The sequence below is a fragment of the Sciurus carolinensis genome, chromosome X (assembly GCF_902686445.1).
Source record: "Sciurus carolinensis chromosome X, mSciCar1.2, whole genome shotgun sequence".
Taxonomy (NCBI): Eukaryota; Metazoa; Chordata; class Mammalia; order Rodentia; family Sciuridae; genus Sciurus; species Sciurus carolinensis.
The window spans coordinates 89257281-89278217 of NC_062232.1; the positions used below are offsets into that span (position 1 = coordinate 89257281).

Consider the following 20937-nt stretch of genomic DNA (forward strand, 5'->3'; position numbering starts at 1 on the left):
ACATTTGATCAAGGGGTTCATTAGCAACTGCATATTAATGAAACCCCCAAACACTGTAGCTCTCATCACTAACCTACTCAAAGTGTATCATTCTTGAATTTTGGAAACAGGAACTAATACTCTGTTCAGCCTGGATCCCCACTTGGAGGTCATGAATCTTATACATTTATTGCCTTCTTCTTTCTTTTTTCTTCCTCCTCCTCCTTCTCTTCTTCTTCTTCTTCTTCTAGTTTTGTTTGTTTGTTTGTTTGTTTGATCTTGTTTATGTGAGCCCCTCTGCCCCTGTAACACTAGTCTGACACTCAGGTGCTCAACAGCTGATTCAAATTTCTTTGCATCCCATTCCCACCCAATGAGATTTTGGAGGCATAGTGTTCCCAAATATCTGAATTGGAAAAGACCTTAGAGACCATCTTGCCTCTCCCTCCCCCATTTTTAAGGAGGGAAAGCAGCCCACAGAAGGGCAGTGGGTTACTTACTCAAGCTCAAGCATCAGATTGGTGGCAAAGTCTGGACTCGAACCCAGATCTTCTGGATCCAAATCTGACCCACTCTCTACCACCTCGAGCTGTAACTCCTCCAGGAACTGTGCCTCCTCCCCCGGCTCTGGGTCTTCCCCGAGCTGGGGCTCCTCAAGGAGCTGGGGCTCCTCCAGCCTTTCCACCTTCATCTCACTGCTGCAGAGGGAAACCTTGATAGCCTGGCTGGTTGGGGTTGGTTCTTTTCTCTCTCTTACTTGAATGATCTCTCTCAGAAATCTCTCTCTCCCTCTCTCTCTCTCTCTCTCTCTCTCTCTCTCTCTCCCTCTGTCTCTCTGTCTGTCCCTCCCCTTCTTGTAGTTGCCGGGCTAGGGCGGGAGCAATTGAAAACTCTTTCCCAGGCTCCAAAGAAAAAGTACTCTGGGTGCCTCAGGGCCAGCCTGGGCTGGCTCGCCTGTGGAGGCGGGAGGAAGTTCCCGGCCCTGAGTGCCTTCAGGGGCTCCCAGGCTCTGAGCGAAAGCTGGAGCTCCTGGGGCGAGTGCTGCCCTGGGGATCTTCTGCCGAGGCCGGGCCAGCTTCCTAAACTAACTCCCAGACTGAAGGGGAGGGCCGGATCCTCCGGGGGAGCCCAGACAGCGGCTCTGCCAGCCAGCCCCTGTGGTTGGAACTTTCAAAAAGACCAATGTTTCAGCAACTGATTTCTTTTCCAACCCGAACAGCAGGCCATTCTGTCCCCTTCGCATGACTGTGGCTGTGGCATGCAGCCCCAGCCTGAGCAGAAGCAGGATTCCAGGGCTGGGGCTCCATAACACCAAAACCACTGGTCAATTCCATTAAATAAAATCAAATAAAACACTGTTTTTGGCATCAGGTGGGCCTGAAGCTGGTCTTCTGGCATGGAGATGATGTGTACCTACTGGGATGGGATGTGCACAGCCATCTAGAGACAGGAAGTTGGAACACCATTGGGTCAGAGAATCAGGAGACATGGTTTCTCTTTCTAGCTGCTCACTAATTGGCTGTTTGGTTTGGGGCAGATACAAACCCCACTTTGAGCCTCAGTTTCCTCATGTGTAGTAGGAAGGGTTCAGAACAGATGACTGAGAAAGCTCTTACCAGTTCTGAGCCTTCATGTCTCTGCCTAAGGTGCATGTGTAGGCAGCCAACTTTGGGAAGAGAGAAGCTTAGGTCTTGAAGAGGTCTCTCCCAACCCCATTGCCCTCTGAAATCCTTCCCCATTTGCTAGCAATGCCAGTAGGACCCCCTTGTGCATATAGGTTTTGATCTTTGGTAAAAATGTAAAAGCTCTTTCCAGTTCCCCTCCTTCCCCCAGCAGGAGGGAAACACAAAGTGTTCTCAGTCATTTATACCTGAGTGTGAATGAAGAAGGTTGAGAATGCAAGCATCCATAGGAAGAAGTCTTGCCAGACTGGTTTTCAGGTGTGGACTGGCTCCAGGCAGGAGAGGGTATTGGAATGATACAGAAGGGAAGGTGTCAGAGGAATAAGAATTTAGGGAGAGCGGCAGAGGCAAGGCAAGCCAGATAAGATGTTCTGGCACTATATGTGACTTGCCTAATGATAATGAAGGAATGCTGTATACTTTCTGGGAGTATCCTCTCACTTAACTTTCCCAGCCACATCGCCACCAATTTCGAGATGAAGAGACTGAGATGCAGAAAGGCTGTCACTTGGCCAAGGCCACAGAGTCTATCAATCAATGGTTGTCCATCAGATGCAAAGCCTCTGCACTTCATGAGCACACAGTGGCTAAGTTCCTGTGAGCCACTTTGTGGCCCCTCAAGGGCCTTTCAAGGCCAGAGAAATCCATCTCAGCTCCTTACAAGGGCCAGAACCCCTCATCGCTCTGAGAGAGGGACAGGGGAAAACAGCTGGGCCCTATCTCTCTAGGATCCTGACTCCTTCCTGCTTAACTCCACAGGATATACCTTGTAGCTAAAATTAGAAGACACAGCAAAATCTCCCATATTTAAAGAGGAGACTGGGGACACAGGATTTTGGAGACATGGTCATTTCTAAGGACCAATTTCAAATGTAATTTTCTGCACATTATTTCTTTATTCTCTTCACTGACCTCCATCCTGTTCATCTGGCAGGTGATGAGCTCTTGAAAGTCTTCCTGATCTGGATTTTTAGCTGATAGGCCATTATGGCCCTTAGAGAATCACTCTGCCTAAATCAAGGCCTGCCTGATCTTGGCAATGAGAAAATTTCCTTGGGGGTTTGCTCCTATGTCACAGGGCTTCAGTTAGCCAGAAGAGTTTCAAAATCCACATATGAGGGCATTAGTTGTTACTGGGCTCTGGTTGCCTGTTCTTGCTACTGATTTTGGACAAGTATCACCTTGGGCACATGTAGAGCCCAAAGTATCAACAAAGTGAGTTTTCTTTTAGATTCTTAAATCCCAGGTGAAGTCCCTTTAGCCTATATTCTCCCAGCTTCCTGCACTTTTCCTTCATTACAATCAATTATAATGATATTGTTATTTGTGGAATTACTATTTGATATCTGTTTATGCCATTGAATTATAAGTTTCCTGTGGCAGGGATCACCCGTAGTTTGTGTTTCCCACTGTATCACGTGTCTAATCTTCGTTGTGTGCATGAAGAAGAAACGTTCTTCCCCACAATTACCTGGGATGAGCAGTCATTACTCTACTGTTTCCAGCATAAGGGTTTCCCCAAAATTGTTGAGTAGGGGATGAGGTGCTCTGTTGAGACAAAATCTGTGGATTCTGGAGAGGCCCTAATGAGTTTAGTACATTCCCCCACACCATTCAGAGAAGAGTGTATGCTAGATTTAATGACTTACCTCCCATGGAAATTTCACTGACATTTTTGTTATGAAAGTATTTTCATCATCTTTCACACATGCACTTGCCTTTTCCTTATAAGTACTTGCTCCTGACCCTTTTGTTTTCCCAACTGACTGCCCCCTTCTGTCCATGGTCCTTGTAAAACCAGTGCTCTCACTCTTTTATCCAATTCTTTATGGCTACTGTCACCATCTTTCATATATTTTAAGTTACATATAACAACCCTTGGTAATTTTGTCTAGCTTCTCTGAACACTTGAGTCAGGAAGTTCTTTTGCTATCTAATCTCAGTTCTTCATGCTGCTGTGTAGGCCCATTTCCTCTAGTTATGTTCCCAGTGTGACTGGGAAATAGCTAGTCACACTCTCTGAGTTGTGACTTTTCATATATTTGAAAATCAACCTCTCTTCTCTTTCTGCACCATCCCCATTCCCGACCCCCACACCCAGGAACCCTAAATTTCTCTTAGATCTATAATCTTAGTTCCTTTAGCTTTGCCCAGCAGGTCCCTAAAGCCCCAGGCTTACCTCCTGTTGGCTAAACAAGTCCTGTTTCCCTTATCTGCATGCTTCACAATCAGATTCCCTTGGATCATGCTGAGATCGATCGCAGCTATCACTTGCCTTGCCATTGTGGTGGGGTCAATTCTCTCAAATGAAAGTTCCTTGGGGGGGGCTCCTCAATCAATTTCTTTGCTCTACTCAGAGGGTAGTTTCCCTTCCCTTCCACATTGAGGCTGTTTTTCAGGCTGGCCAAATATCTGACATTTGCAGCCCAGAGAATTTACACCTTGGGCCCCAGAAAGGAGTGCAGCCTAAAGTTCTGTGCCCCACTGCTTCTGTACAATGAGAAGCATTCATAGCTCAGACGGAAGCCGGCAAAGGGGAAAGAAAACCCAGCTGACCTCCCCCTTTCTTTTATTCTGTACAGTAAATAATTTACAAAAACAAACTCTCCTCCCCACAGGCTATACCCACTTTATCACTGAACCCCCGGACCAGCCTTTACACATTTCCATACTGTCACAGACTATTTTTAGCATAGAATGACATTAAATACTAGTTGCCCCATGGGCTTCAAACTTATCTCTTTCCCTTGTCAGAATGTTTTTAGTCCTTCCCCTTTGGACCTCCTGGTTACTCCAGTCCTAGAGATAATTCCAGAGGAGTGAGAGCTACCTACATGGCATGACTTGAAGAATCCCTTAGAAAAAGTCCTCTGTGTGAAAATGTCTTCTCTGGCCTGGGTTGGATGATCAGAATTTCAGCATTAGAGATTAAGTTCCTTAGTTCAGATATCACTTCTTTGGAAACCTCTTTGTTATATTCTTTGACAAAAATTATTCCTTTTCCCTCTTGGTACTAATTAGTTTGTGATTATATATTCATTAGTGGGACCACTTGGTTAATGACTGTCTCCCCCACTCCACTACCATTCCAAGATGGCTTAGAACATACCTTTTGTACATTTCCTATTGCATCCCCAGTGCCTAACACTGAGCCTGGCACATGGAAAATGTGTAATATTTGTTTTTGATTGAAACTGTTCATGAACTTGAATATGAATTCTGCAGACTACTTGTAAGAAAGGATTGTGGGCACATGTGCCCAGGACACTAACTGGGGAAGAGGACACCAGACAGCAAAGATGGAGTACTTTAACCTTAGAGAGCACACTCCTTCCCTAGCTTACCTGAGGTAGTCCCCTTTGCTACCCCAGCTCCCTCTCCCTCCCTGCCAGCTTGAGGCTTCCCACCTTTCTTAACCCTACCTCAGGAACTTCATTTAGAGGGCATCAGGGACAAAGGGTTGTTCCAAGGTGTGAACAAGGCTAAATGTTCATCCTGTGAAGCCCCCCACCCCAAACACTTACATGAAAAGTATACACATTCTCATGGCAGAATCCTGACACTGCCGTACTTTTGTTACCCACCTCAGAAGGGACCTTGCAGAAACTGAGGACAGAGATGCATAGTTATGAAGCCACAACCCCCAGCGGATCTTCTGGAGTGCCCACTCTTAACTATACCCCCAAGCTCAACTCTCCTGGTTCCAAGGAACTTTCTTCCTGTTCCCAGGCCCTGAAGGCCCCTATGTATGCAGGAATAGCCCAGGTTCCTGAGGATATGGGGTCCAGTTTGCCCACGGCAGAGAAGACACGGAAGAAGAGGACCTGTTCCTCTTGTTCCTGAAGTTTGGTGACACTGGGTTCAGCCCAGAAAGAATCAAAAGTGTTCCCTCCCACCCCAGGCCAGCACCATCCTACCAGGAACCCTGCTGAACTGGCAAGGTTCTTCTCCCCTCTCCCAACCAGAAAGCCTCTCAGCCAGCTAGTCAGCCAGCCAGCCGCTTCCCACCTGCCAAAGCCAACCCATTCTTTAAGGCTCTGCTGGAAGCCGCCGCCATGTAGAGACTCTCCCTTCCTAGTTTGCTTTGGCACCGCCCAAGTTCCGCTAAGCTTAAGGTCTTTCCCTCAAGGAGCAGGAGCCCTAACTTGGCTCGCAGAGGCCTGCAGCCGCTCCAGTGCTTTGTTCCCCTTGGGCCTTGGGTGCAGCTGCTCCACTCCCCTCAGCTACACCCTCAGCTCCTCACACCCTAGTCTAGCCTCTGACGTCCCCAGTGTCCTCTAGAGTGCTTAGCACGGTAGGTAGGCATTCAATAAATCCTCAGTCAGCTCTCAATAAATAGCAGGCCCTGGGTCAATAAATGATGGATTGATTAATTGAAGTGTTTGGTGGCTCAGTACAAGGCTGAATGAGGTGCTGCCATCATTCATTTCTCTGTGCACCTGGGCAGACAGTTTAAATTGCCTTAAAACAGCAGTTCTTTTTCTTATTCTTTCTTTTCTCTTGTTTTTTTTTTTTTCTTCTCCCCCTCCTCCTCCTCCTTCTTTTTCCCCCTGCAAATTGATTATGATGAGCCAACAGGGCCAAAGGGACAGGGAGAAGTGAGGTGCTGGAGCCTGAGAGGACTCCCCAAAGGGGGAAATTCTATACCTCCATCTCAGAGACTTGGAGTACCCAGCTCTATTAAGCCCTGGGATGGTGATCTTGGGTTTGTAGAAGGACTCATGAGTTGGGATACAAACTATACCTATTTATATTTCCCTAACCACTGTTTTTGCTTTTTACTGTCTTTCCCTCTTTCTCCCTCTTTCTCAGACTACAGAGCAGTGTCCCCACCTACCCTCAGGGTGTGAGCCACTTAGGAAACATAGCGGGACAGGCTAGGGCAAAAAACAAGGGCTTAGTCACAAGCTTTGAGCCCAATGGGGTATTTGATTGATGGAGATATTGTGTGTTGTAGATAGTCAGATTAGTTTATTGGAGAAATATGTCATAGACTTCAGCAATCCTGACTTCATGGGGGCCTCAGTTGTACCAAGCTGGTTATATAACATTCTGACTAGGAAAAGCTAAGAATCATTGTGAATTCAAACTGGGTCTGGGACTTTGAGACTTCATGATGAATGGACTTGGAATTGGCTACTGGTGGTGAATTGAACCCAAGGCTTCTCACATGATAGGAAAGCACTCTACCACTGAGCTTTGTCCCCAGACCCTTGAAGCACCTTCCTTTAAACAGAAGAAGCACCTTCCTTCTAACTTCCAGTAAACCCTTCTACCTGGTGTCAGTCAGCCTGGGGTCTCTAGAGTAGTACCTGAATCAACAAACAAAAAGAAGAGGGACTTCATAGACCTGTTCTGGGGCTCCTCCATGCACTAGGCTGGCTCTTTAGTGTTGCATTATCCAGTCCAAGAAGAGTACTCACTGACCCCACAACAAAAATGCCTCAAGCCAAACTAAGTCCACTACAGTTCACCTGTCCACTTATATGTGCTGCTCAGTGTGGGGGCTGAGGAGGATCACCTGTGCAGTCTGACACTTACCTCTGAGCACACTGTTGGCCTGACACGGGGTATAGTAGGTTTTTCCTTGGAAAGTATGAGTTCCATATAGACCCTCAGTAGGCTTCTGAATGCCTGGCCCCAGGGAAGCCAGCCTCTGAGCAAGCAGAAGCTTGATGCCTCAGTAACCTGGCTGTTACATAAGGCACTGCGTGTGAGATATGAGTCAGGGCCCTCAGGCTGGCATAGGCTGGGAGTGAGGCTAAATGGCAGCCATGAAGGAGGGGTTTCTGGGGGAGGGTAAGCTAGGAAGGAGCTACTAGAGCCACTTCCCTTCCTCTCATTTCTCACTCCCCTCTTCCTCAGGGATAGCTAGAGCCAATCATCAGCCTAGATAACACTGAACAGTGGCAATACAGGCAGACCCCTAAACTGAACAGCTGCTTTCCATCTCTCCTGAATAGAGGACATGGGGAAGTGGATTGGACACTCAAGACTATTTTGTGGGAAAATTCTTCCTACCAGGAAGGATGGGGAATGTCCCTGAGATGCTTTTGTCTATAGGCTAGGGCCTGATTTCAGGCTGGACCTATTTGAGGAAAGCGGTTCCCGGGAGAGGAAGGCTGATAGCATGCCTGGGTCATCACTGACCAAGCCTGCTTCCAGCTCTTGTTTTCTCTTGGGTTGGAATATGCACAGTGAGAAGCTTCCCATTCATTCATCTTTGCTACCTGGGATCTTATACCTCATAGATCGATTCTGGAAGTTCAACGGTACTTTGGGGCAGGGATTTCTAGCTGGAAGGTCCAAGTGAACTTGCCTTGTCTACTGACAAGATTCACTCCTTCCTGAAATTGCATTTGGAAAAGTTTGCTTTCTGCTCTCAAAGACCACGCTTTATCCCCACTCCAACTCCTTAGCTAAGCTGGATTTCTGCATGGTAGACAGTGGCATCTAGAAGCCATCTTCCCCAAACTGACTCATCATCAGCCTAGGTTGCTCTAAGGCTATGATCTCACCTTCTGGCCTTCCCAGGGCTCCTGGTTAGCCCATGGAGTTCTATGGAGGGCTTGCCTGAGAAAGCTGTGGCATTACAGTGAAGCCCTAACCCTTATTCCATTACTGTAGGCAATGGTACAGCACAATATGTCCTGGGCCATTATTACTCTCTTCATCTAAAAGGGACATCTTTCATCTTTCTGACCCCTATGGTCATGAAATGCTCTCCTCCCTCGAGTACACTGAGCACACAAAGTGCCTCACCAAATGAGCCCAAGCTTTAGTCTCATTTGGCACATTGGTTTCTTCAGGGCTCAAGAGGCTATTGCACGACACAAACCAATTTGTTATGTAAACCCAGCCAACCATGGCAGATTATGGCTTTGCAGTTATCTTGAGAGATGCCTTACATAAGAGGAGAAAGTTCAGGTAGGAGCAGAATCACGATGAGCAAACAATGCAACTGCCACCACCAGGTGCACACAGTGGCCTCCGTTCTCTCAACCAACCCAGCTGGTGGGGGCAAGTATTCTGCTGGGCTCCATCACTCAGGAGGCCTGGAGACCCTGGCAGTCTTCACCAGACACATCAATCTCCATTTACCCAGACTCTCTGGCCTTCAGGGCCAGGTCTGGAGAGGAGCCAACACTCCACCTGGAATTGAGAGCTTGTCAGTTTATCTGGAAGTGTAAATATAAGCAGGAGGGTTAACCTTTTCTTCAGTCAGGGAGGGAAAATAAGGTCACCCTGGAAAGAGTTATTTTCTAAGGTATGGGCTCACATGGATCCACTCTGGGCTAAACTGAGGAGTAGATGAAGTTCATGTTCTGTTCTTACCACCTTTCTCTAAGAGCATGAACCTTCTAGCCAGGCCTCTTGAGTTCTTGTACTGCCCAGAGGTCCATGCTGTAACAGCCCACCCAAGCTAGGCCTTTCATGGACTGTGGCTGTTTTTCCACCTCTCCTCTAAATTTTGCTTTCCCACGTTCCATTCTCAAAGAACCTACTGCCAGTGAGCTGGTACCCTATCTGAAGTTCTGAAAGACAAATTCACACAAAGTAGTTAATGACCAATAATGGATTCCCCGTTACCCTTTTAAAAATATATACCAGATCTGGGCTATTCAGGAGATGCACACCAAAACTTTTTACCACTCCCCAAACCATGAATATCCTGAAAGAATATCATTTCCCCAGTCAGAACCATCACTTTGTGAAACTTCTTAGGTTCCTTTTCATTGTCATCACCAGCAGCAGCAGATGACTCAGGGTGGGGGGCATTCTCCCCAAGGAAGACATTTCTTCATTTCATTGGGCATTACTACATATATGTAGGCTGACTGTGAGCAGAGGATGAAAAATCACATTGAAAAGTAGGTGCTGGGCAATGTCACTTTCAGGTCTATATCTAAAAGAATTGAAAAAATTACTGGAACACATACTTGTACATCAGTGTTCATAACTGTATTCCTTTTTTTTTGACTGGTGGTGGGGGGCAGGACTAGGGATTGAACCCAGGAGTGCTTTGCCACTATGCTACATCCCCAGACCTTTTTATTTTGTATTAGTGACAGGGTCTCACTAAATTGCTAATGTTGGCCTCAAACTTGCAATCCTTCTGCCTCAGCCTCCTGAGTTGCTAGGATTATAAACCTGTGCCACTGTGCCTGGCTATAGCAGCATTCTTCATAATAGCCAAAAGGTAGAAACAACCAAAAAATGTTCACTGATGGATAAATAGACAAACAAAATGTGTTATATCCATACAATGGAACATTAATCAGTCATAAAAAGCAGCCTACATGCTACATTGTGGATGGACCTTGAAAACATTATACTGAGTCAAAGAAGCCAGACACAAAAGGCCATATATTTATTGTATTGCTTCACTTGTGTAAAATATCTAGAATAAGCAAATTCACACAGACTGAAAGTAAAATAGAGGTTTCCAGGGACTAGGGGGAAAGGGGAATGGGAGTTATTTTTTAATGGGTACAGAGTTACTGTTGGATGATGACAAAATTCTGGAAATGGTGATGGTTGTACAACTTTGTGAATGTACCTGATGCCACTGAACTGTAAACATAAATATTGTTAAAATGGCAAATTTTATGCTCTATATATGTATATATACACACACATGTATATACATTATTGTCTATAATATGTAATAATAATATATAGTGGTTATATATATTATACCTAATATATATTACCACCACATACACACATGTGTTAATAAATAGTGGTAATATATATTATATATAATACATATATACATACATATTATAGACAATACATACATACATAACACACACCCAGATATAACAGTAGGTGCTAGTAGGGTACCAGACTCTCTCAGCAACAAAAGAACTGCCCCTCATATACTAGCCTCCTAGCACATGCACTTCCATGTTGTCTTAGGAAAAAGAGAATTTCTTAGATGTTAGGGTTCTCATGAGGAATCCAGATCATGAATGTTAAGTTTGTTAAGTTTGCAAAGGCATTAGAGCTTTTAAAAGAAACTTTCCCTTAATCCAAGAGTGCCTATTCTTTGTCAGATCACTAGATGCTCAGGAAATAGATATTTTAAATTACCTTGGGCTAAGGAAGGACTTTTGAAGCTTGATACCAAAACTAAAAATCACAAAGGCAAAGAATGACAGGCTTAACCACATAGAAACCCAAAACCTCTCTATGGCAAAGAATTCCATCCTTGAAATCAAATGGTAAATTAGTTGACAAAGGGTTGCAATCTCTAATTCAAGGTTTCTCACGGTGTGGTCCACATACAACTGATGCTATTAGAGAGGAGTTTTAGATAGTGTGGGGGACAGAGATCTGAATTTTAAATAGTATGAATTTATGCACTATTGCAAGCAGTCCCTCATATCACAACACACAAGTGACTACCTTCTTGGAATCCAGGTCCAGTAATATATGTTATGAAATTATTAGTGTGTGGGGGGATACTGGGGATGGAAGCCAGGGACACTCTACCACTGAGCTATACCTCCAGTACCTTTTAAATATATTTTGAGCTGGGCACAGTGTCACACGCCTGTAATCCCAGAAACATGGGAGGCTGAGGCAGAAGGATTTCAAGTTCAGGGTCAGACTGGGCAACTGAATGAGACTCCTCTTAGAATAAAAAAAAAGAGAGGGCTTGGGATGTAGCTCAGTGATACAGCACACCTGAGTTCAATCCCTAGAACCATACCCACAAAAAATATTTTGAGACAGGGTCCCACTAAGTTGCCCAGGCTGGCCTCAAACTTTCAAACCTCCTACATCAGCCTCTATGTAAAATTTTCTTGAAACCCTAATCTCTGAATTTCTTTCTTTCCCCATGCTACTCTATATTATCTCTACAGAGAATATTAAATAAACTAGCACACATAAAGAAATCAGAAAGATATGCTATTATTATTATTTTCTGAGCATCTATGTGTGAGAACCATTGGTGCCAGGTCAGAAGCTTAAAGGTAGAATCCAAGATCTTGAGAAACTGAAGGCAACTCAGATTCAGAATATTTTAGATCACATTTGGCAAGTATGCTCTGGGATCAAAGGCAGAATAGAGTTAATTTTAAAGTTTTGGGTAAAATCCTAGAAATAAATTTGAGGCTACAATAACAACAATCACAATGCCAGACTATTGTCAAACTATTCCAGACTATTCCATTCTAGCTTGCTATATCTCATCAGTCAAAGAATTGAAGTTCTTGAAATTTCAAATTAGGGAGCTTTTCTCATATGCTTATGCTACATTTAAACTGGAAATTTCAGTTGGGCATGGGAGGCACACACCTGTAATCCCAGTGACTCTGGAGGCTGAGGCAGGAGGATCACAGATTTGAGGCCAGCCTGAGAAATCTAGTGAGACCCTGTCTCAGAATAAAATAAAATAAGCCAGGCATGGTGGCACACACCTGTAATCCCAGCAACTGTGGAGGTTGAGGCAGGAGGATTGCAAGATCAAAGTCAGCTTCAGCAACTTAGCAAGGCCCTCAGCAACTCAGTGAGACCCTGTCTCAAAATAAAAAAAAAAATAGAAAGGGCTCGAGGTGTGGGTCAGTGGTTAAGTATCCCTGGGTTCAATCCCCAGTACCAAAAAAAAAAAAAAAAAAGAAAAGAAAAGAAAAAAGAAACAAAGAAAGAAAGAATAAACAAGGAATACATTAATGAAAGCTTCAGTTGTTCCCAGCATATTCTGTCTCCCTCCTAATTTTTCCAGCATTAGAAGAGTATCAAATCACAAGGTGAAATCTTCTAATAGTAGGGTAACCAACAATCCTAGTTTTCCTGGAATTGTCCCAGTGTAATCACTGAAAGTGTGTCCCAGGACCAAGATTGTTGGTCCCCTTACCTAATAAGGACATTTTGCCAGTTTGTAAAAGTAGTGTGCTCACATTTACCTCTTCTTCATAGACCCATCTTTAGTGTTTTAACAATGTCTTTAGTATAAGATTTTTCTTTAGTGTTCTTTTTTTTTTTTGTACTGGAGATTGAACTCAGGGGCATTCGACCACTGAGCTGCAACTCCAGCCCTTTTTTGTATTTTATTGAGAGACAGGGTCTCAGTGAGTTGCCTAGTGCCTCAATGTTGTTGAGGCTGGCTTTGAACTGGGGATCCTCCTGCCTCAGACTCCTGAGTCACTAGGATTACAGGCATGTGCTACTGCACCTGACTTCTTTAGTGTTCTTAATTCTTTCTTTCTTTCTTTCTTTTTTTAACAATTCTTTCTTCATACACAGCACATAGACTCCAGAATCCATGCTCTCAGTCAGAGTCTAGGTACTGCTCTTCATTGTGAAGCACTGGGAAAGTTACTTAATTTTTTCAAGTCTCAATTTTGTTCTTTATAGAATGAAATAATAGTGCCCATTTCATTGGGTTGGTATAAATACTAAATGAAATCATGCAGATATGATGCTTAGTAGACATTATAAATATGTAATAAACATTAGCTATTAAACTCTTATAGTTATTAGTTACATAACACAAGATTGAGGGCATGGTGTTTAAAACACACTTCTTCCCCCCAATAGTGTAGAGGCACCATTTACAGATCAACAGGCTGCATACCCATTACCACAGATTTATATGTGTATACACGGAAGTGTCCATCAGGACTTCTACCAGGCTATTAGAGACACTGCATGTAGGGTTAAAAAATGGGGAAAAAGAACAACCATATTTAAAACTTAATAAGGATTTTCCAGGCCAAATTTAAAGTTGTCAAATCTTTACATGGGACCATACCAACAATTAAGTAGTCACCCTCCCCCTTTATTGAGTACTGGCCATATAAGTAATAACTGAGGAAAGCCAAGTGAGTCAAATATAGCCCTACCCTCAAATTGCTTACACTCTTTTGTTCCAAGGAAACCAAGGACTAAGCTGGGAACCAGTGACAGGTCAAAGCAGACAAACAAGATATAAATCAAGAGTGTGCCCTGCCCTCTTCCCAAGGATACAGGAGCCCACACAACAAGGGAATGGACTACAGGATGAAGGATGGGGAGCATAATTTCTCCAGCGGGAGAGGCAGCCTTGAAAGTTGGCAAAGAAAAAAGACACTGAAACAGGAACCTGAAATGTCTAATCATGGAAAGGAACAGGAGTGAAAACGGTGGCTGAAGTATGATGATAGAAACCTGGGGAATGAGATGAAATAATAAAGGAAAAGTTCACTTAGGAGAAGACTGTTCAATCCACGCATTGGAAAAGCCCCATGACCAGAAATAATGGTCTCCTGGTTTGCTAATGTGAGTATCATTCTGGGCAAAGCCTAAACTGAATTCAGTACCTCTGCCCCACCCCCTTTCTTCCAGCTCTGTGGATGGAACTCAGGGCCTCTTGAATGATATGCATGTGCTCTACCACGGAGCTACACCCCCAGCCCAGTATCTGTGCTCTCTAAGGTCCCAGTTGTCAAGAAATGTGTGTGTGAGAGAGAACTCTAAGGTTGTTACCACAGAACCCTGTCACTCACTCTTCAAACTCAAGGAAGCCTGACAATTTGCTGGCTTGCTACTCAGAGGTGTAGGACACCGAGTTGCTCTGATTTCAGGAGACAGGGTGCTCAGGTGCACCTTCCCAACAGTGCACTCTCCTTCCTCAACCAGTGCCATCAACGAACTCCCTGCTTCCCCACCCTGTTGCATTTCCAGGTTTTGCCAAGAATCAAGCATCAATAAACCAGTGTCAGCAGAGTGGATGACAAAGGAGGTCTTTCCATTCAAGAAACATGAACAACCAGGACACCCTGAGGTGTGACACCAATGAACACTTTGATCCTCTGGCTCCCAAGTTCACACCTTGCTCACTCAAGTCCAACCCTCCTAGGCCCAGAACTAGCGGAACCCCCTTTCACACTTTACCAAAGCCCTGGAGGGGCAGTTTCTCTCCCAACTGACAGAACACAAATGCTATAGACTCTCTTTCCAGGTTTCAGCATCACCCCTCCCCCTCTGCCACTCTCCAACAGAGATGAGTGGATCATTAGGAGCCAGTTAGGGATTTTGCTCGGCAGGGTTTCAGTGTCTGTGGGATGAATATATTTGTAGTAATCTTTCACCAGAAATGAAGATTCTCTCGAAACCTGTTCCATCCATGGCCTGGTTTATTTTAGACAATGAGATAATTTGACACCTAAAGTGAAATAATAGATGAGAAAGGGCTTCAATGGCATCACAGATGTCTGAGAAATACAACTTGTTATAGTGATACTAATGAAGTTGGCAGCCTTGCTTGTCCGCCTCTGGAACCGCTGGGAATAAAGGGAGGAGGAGGCGATGGTGGATTTGTCTTGGGACAAGGGAGGTAAAACTGGTCTTAGCATTAGGTGAAGGTAGCTCTTGCCTTTCTCTATTGCTTTTTAAATTTCTCCTTCCAGCCTCACAGGCACCCAAGCATTTTGTGAGTGCTCAGTTGTTCTTATCACTTCGTCTGGGCACACCACCTGCCCGTGACCTAGAATCTCAGAGCTAGAAGGAGCCTTAGAGACCAGAGAGGTAAGGCAACTTGCTCAGGCTCATACAAAAAGGTAGAACCATAATTTGTACTACCATCCAGTCTCACACAGCAGGGATAGCTTTCACTTACATAACCTGTGTCATTGAGCAAGAATAAAATCCACCCCTGTACATACACACACAGTTTGCCACTATGAATGCCAAACCCATGGTGAGGTTTCCTAAAGTTGCCTTCCCAGTCTTTAAATTAGCTCAGTTGTTTTGGGAAGGGAGACAGGAATAGGAAAGACAATGGAATGAATCTGACATACCTCTCCTATGTACATATATGAATATGCCACAGTGAATCTTCATGTACATCCACAAGACTGGAATCCTAACTAGAATAAGATATGCTTCATGCTTGTATAAATATTTCAAAATAGCCTCTACTGTCACATAATAACTAAAAATAACAAAAATTAAAAAAAATTATTTCAGTTGTTAAGTCATTCTTAACAGACCATCTCAGACTGGGGGACAACAGCTGCCTTGGGTATGCACACTGTGTTTCTCTCCTCTCTTCACTCTTCCTTTCCTCCCTAACAGGATGAAAGTCTAACCTACACTCAAACACATGCCTGCATATTTATGGATTCATCCACCCTATTGCCACATACAGTTCTTGAGGCACTCAAGGCAATGTCCTAGGATGCTCTCTGGGGTTCCTTTTGCCTACATTTGAAATCAAAGGCTGTGATCCATGGAGGGGGTGGGGTCCCCCCATCCAGAGTCTCAAGAAACTTACCAGTCTCTGATTTTTCTTATTCCCTAAACTTCACCTCCTGCCACCAGCTGCAGCCTAATTTTTCTTGACATTTTGCTTGTCCTCACTGTCAGTCAGGGCCACTCAGTAATTTAAAAGCCCTTGCAATTTCAATCCCAGCTTGCACATTTAGAAATGGGCTTTTGGGTAGGGTAGAACTCAGATTTCAAGAGAACCTCATGGCAGAATCTCCTAAGGGTCTATGGAAATGTATGCATTGTGAAAGTGGGTACTGAGAGCTATCTCCATACCTATGGGGTCTGCTGGCCCCAGCGTCGTCCTGGTGAGCCTTTGCAGGCACCCTTCAAAATAGGGTCTCACCTGCCAGGCCTCCCCTGAACTCTGTGGGATTCCAAACAACCTCAAGGTCCAGTGACTGCAGCCTGTGAGCCTGATCTCCCCCGTGCCCCTCGTGAACTTCCTGGTTGCCCCTTTTGCCAGAGGTGAAGGTCCAGCAGAGGCTGGTGTGAGCCTGGACTTGCACCCACCCATGTGCCCAGCCACCCACCTGTGGAAGAAGAGCAGGATGGAGAGCATGGTTTGGTCGATGTTGCGGTTGCAGATGCCCTCGTTGATCAGGTAGCAGGGGTCCCGCAGCACTGGCTCTAGCGAATCCTGCCGCATTATGCTGTTGAGCTTGTCGGTGTTGAGGTTCTCGAAGATCAGCTTCTCCTGCAGCTGCCGAAAGTTGCTCACGGTGGGGCTGCCCGGGTTGTTGTTCTCCCCGCTACTGCCGCGCTGGAGCCCGCTCCGGTGGGCCAGGTCCAGGCAGCAGTTGCAGCAATCGAGGCCGACAGGTGAACGGCAGTCGATCTTGGACTGGGCCATCTTCTCAGGCTTGGGGGCCGCCTGGCCTTCGAGGTCAGGGGCGGCTGGCAGGTGCGCGCCCTCCGGGCTGGCCTGAGGGGACTCCAGGGTGCCTGGAAAAGACAAGCTGTGAGGAGAAGAGTTGGAAATTAGCGCCTAAAGCCAGCCACCCTAGGCTCGGCCCCCTTCTGGTTGTAACTGCTCGGGGTGCGAATAGAAACAGCTGGACAAACAGCTTTGAGCGGATCCTTCGGGCTCACTTCCTCCTCCTCCTCCCCCTTCTCTAGTGGCCGGGGCCGCCCCCTCTGAGGTGCCACACACGGCCCCAGCGCAGTCCCAAGTTTCCCAAGTGTGAGCAGGGCTCGGGGCGGACCTGTGGCGGCAGGAAGGGCGGGCAACAGGGCAGAGGGAGAACCGGGACGCGCCCTCGCTCCCTCCCTCCTTTGCTCCCTCCCTCCCTGGCTCACTGGCTCTCAGGCTCTTGGGCTCCCTTGGGCTGTGCCGGCTGAGCGGTGGCAGGAGCCGAGAGCAAGCGAGCTGCACGCCTTGGACTCAGCACCCGGCTATGACAGCATGTAAATTACCCCAGCTGGGCCGGCGGAGGACGCTCCTCCGCCGCTTCCCTGTCAGGCGCGGGCCCCAGGTCCGGCTCGGTCTGGCCCCGTCGCCCCGCCCCGCCCGCACCCTAGCGCCCACGCAGCCGCTCGCACCCTCGCCCGCACTCCTGTGGAGCCCGGTCCGGCTCTCCCTTTCTCCGAGTGCCTAGCGCTTTGATTCGGGCTCTCTCAAAGCTCATGGCGCATCCTCCGCCAGAAATCTGCCAGCACTCTGTCTGGAGCGCCGCGCCTCCCCTGTCACCCCGCCTAGCGGGTCTGGAGCTTGGCGGGAGGGCAAATGTTTCTAGTCCCACCGCGGAGGAGTCCCCCTACAGGAGAAACGCCGCGATCGGGAGCCCCCGCGTGTGGTGGCTTTCAACCGTCGCTCTCCATGAACCCAATTTTGCGGGGTGCACAGAACGGTCGCCTCTGCAGAGTCAGAGAGCTCCAGACACACATCAGGGATATCCCAATAAATGTCTTAAGCAAAACTCAAAGAAACATGATCAAACTCCTCCTCAGTTTCTGTCCCTTTCTTCTCACTTCACTTATTGCCCCCTTCCCCCCACACTTGCTGTTTCCTCTCCTTCCTGAATCCCACTTGAGGTAACCTCTCCTGTTTTCCTGGAATGCCAGATCCCCAGCGGACTTCCTTCTGCTCTGACCCTTCTCCCTCTCCTCAATCGCCTACTTTCCTTTTTCCGATCTTCTACTTTCCTGTATTTCGCTAATCTTTCTCTTTTTTCTTTATTTACCAGTTTCCTCTATCCCCCTTCCACCCCCAGTTCCTCTCTTTCCCCTTCCATTTCTTTTTCTCCACTTTTCTCGATTTCTACATTTCCCCTTTCCTCTTTTTCTCTTTTTGTATTTTTCCTGCCCCCTTAATTTCCCTCACTTTATTTCCTCTTTACTTCCTTCACTTTAGCACCCCCCCTTTCCTCTCATTTATCTCCCCCTATTTTTCTAAACTCGCTCTCCTCCGTCTTTTCTCATCCCTACCTGCCACCTTAGGAGATCTCCAGCTTTCTTACCCTTTTCAGAGATGTGGTGATTAAATGATCACGGGCCTCAGGGGCACTGGGGAAGGGAGTAATGCGTACTGAAACTGCCGGCGGAGGGATCTGAGAGGATGAATCCGGTGCTGAGGTACAGTAAAAGGGCAGATATGTGGAGAGGGGGCAGTCTGGTGCCCTGGGTCATACCCCAGCCTTGTGAGATGTAGGGATGTGCTGGGTGGGCAAGTGGTAGGCTTCTAGGGTGTCTCAGGACTTGGAGACTTGGAATACATTGAATGTGTAAGATTCAACAATTACTGATTCCTGGAAAAATTAAAAATATTCACAATGTTCAGTTTCCATATAAAACTCAAATAGATTTCAATTTCAGTCCCACTCCCCACCCCCTTTTCACTCGATTCATTCACAAGCCCATGACACTTGAAATAAAGCAGTATATACTGCCATCTTGTGCCCCAGGCATGAAACGGTCTATGTCTGCGTCTCCAAGTTAGATTTTTGGCAAACGCCAGGGGTGCCTCCTGGTGGAATCCCCGGTGTGTTGGTTCTCAGTAGGAGTCCAGGAGGCAGAGTTCCTGCATCAAGAGAGCGCCTGTTGCCAAGCTGTATAGGGACCCCAGCCAGGGTCAGAACCACATTTCTTTCTTGTACCTCCACTCGCCTGAGTCCCTGCAGATTCGATTTCATGAATTTGAAATTTCTTCCAGGTGCCACAACCTAGACCTGTGATTAGGAGCCAACAAATCAATTCTTTTTCCCCAAAGCCCTGTTGGTGTACTCAGAGTCCCAAAATTTAGGGGAATGGGAAAGGCAGTACTATCTCTACTATAGTAGCCAGAAAACCAAAAACAATCTATACCTCTGGCTCCTGACAGGATTCCAAGGTCAGGGATGGTTGATGGTCATTGACAAGACCAGCAGAACTGAGTATGATCCCTGTGTTCTCACAGATTGCTAAGAAGTCTCCATTTCTTCTCTCAAAAGCCAATCCTTTAGATGAATTATTTTCCCTTTTTCTTCTTCCTTATCTTTTTTTTTTTTTAAATGTTCTTGGGTAAAAGCCAGAGGAGGTAGTAGAATATGAAATTTCATCTGCATTGTGTAGACTTATAGCCTACTGAATTGTTTTTTAATTACAGTGTTTATGATTTTTCCTCTTGTTTATAATTATTTTATGTTAAATGTTATAACAAAATATATTAGATCCATAAATGTTTACTTAAATTGTGTTTTGAGAACTGCTAGGCCTTTTGCTTCTAATATTTGCCTGAGTCCTCTTATCTTTGTACATAACCTTGGGATGAGGCCCCAGTGGAAGTATTTCCTTCTTGGCATTTGGCACCATTAAACTCAAGATTTTGTCCCCTTGACATTTTCCTTGTTGTGGTCCTTGTTCTCAAGTAGTATTGTTAATAATTCAGTACAGCTTTGCATACCATATCTAGGCTGATCAAGAGCAAATATAATAGAGATATAGAAAAATCTAGATAGTTCAGAGATAAAGTTCAGAGAGCTGTCATGTGTTTGCATACAAGTCTAGCTCATATTGACATACTGCATACCTCTGCAAGGGAAGGCTGACTGGGCAGGGCCACCTGGCTCCCCTCTGTGGGACCTCGCTTTGCTGACATATATTGTGTTGGATGGAAAAACTCCAAGCAGAAGAATATTCTTGCATAAACTCAGAAAGCAGAGAGAGAACTCACTTCCAGAAAGAGCTGGTGGCTTTCTGGGTGGAACAGAAAGGGGATAGAAGGGGTACCTCCTTCTCACACTTGCCCTGTGCCAGCTATAGTGTTAGTGGGGGATCAGGTAAATAAGACACATCTTTAGACCCCAAAGAATCTGTGGTCTAACTGAAAGAACAGAGTCATAGACAGACAAAATAGTACAAGTGGTAATTGATGGTAGAAGTCTAGTGTGTATGTATGGCTGCGGTGACAGCACTCCCTTCGAGAGTGTGGAGGAGAGATTTGCTGTAGAAGCAAGGGCCATCTACAGATTCTCGTTGACTAACCAACAGTGGGGTTGCATTCCAATGAACCCATTATAAAATGAAAGTAACATAAGTCAAAATGCATTTACTACATTTAACCTACTGAGTATCATAGCCTCGCATCACACTACACTGTAGGCTATCATTCATTTACCCTCCTAGTCTCATGACTGACTGAGAGCTGCCCAGCATCATGAGAGGGTGTTAGACCACTTGTCACCAGCCCAGGAAAAGATTCAAAATCTGATGTACAACTCCTACAGAATGCATATTGCTTTTGCATCATCATAAAGTTAAGAAATTTTTGAGTCGAAACACTGTAAATCAAGGATCATGTATTTAGATAGACTAGTGGACTGAGGCCCAGGATTGAGAATGGTGTGTAAGTTGGGAACCAGTGTGGATTAGAAAACAGTTTTTGTATTACTGGAGAATAAAATGTGAGAGTTGGAATAGTGAGAGTTGAGGCCAAAAAGGAATTCAGGAACCAGGTTTTGTGGGGTGGGTCCCAGGGTAAAACATTGAAGAAATTATATCACTTACAAGTTTGCCTTGTATTTTGCTAGTTAGGAATGTA

General features: G+C 45.7%; 1 protein-coding gene across 3 annotated transcripts in view; it reads right to left on the reverse strand.

Moving 5' to 3' along the window:
• Window positions 1–17572, reverse strand: part of Tsc22d3 (TSC22 domain family member 3) — a 65758-nt gene extending 48186 nt beyond the window's left edge. The window contains exons 1-2 of one of the 3 annotated variants that reach the window (XM_047536504.1): window positions 17463–17572; window positions 16454–16865 (exon numbers count right to left, since the gene is read on the reverse strand). In XM_047536504.1, the coding sequence (XP_047392460.1) occupies window positions 16454–16773 (320 nt within the window). In that variant the 5' untranslated portion in view covers window positions 16774–16865; window positions 17463–17572. Of the gene's footprint in view, window positions 1–16453; window positions 16880–17219; window positions 17235–17462 lie in introns of those variants that run through there. The other 2 variants (XM_047536503.1, XM_047536505.1) reach the window with 2 other exon arrangements.
• Window positions 17573–20937: the final 3365 nt, after the last annotated feature.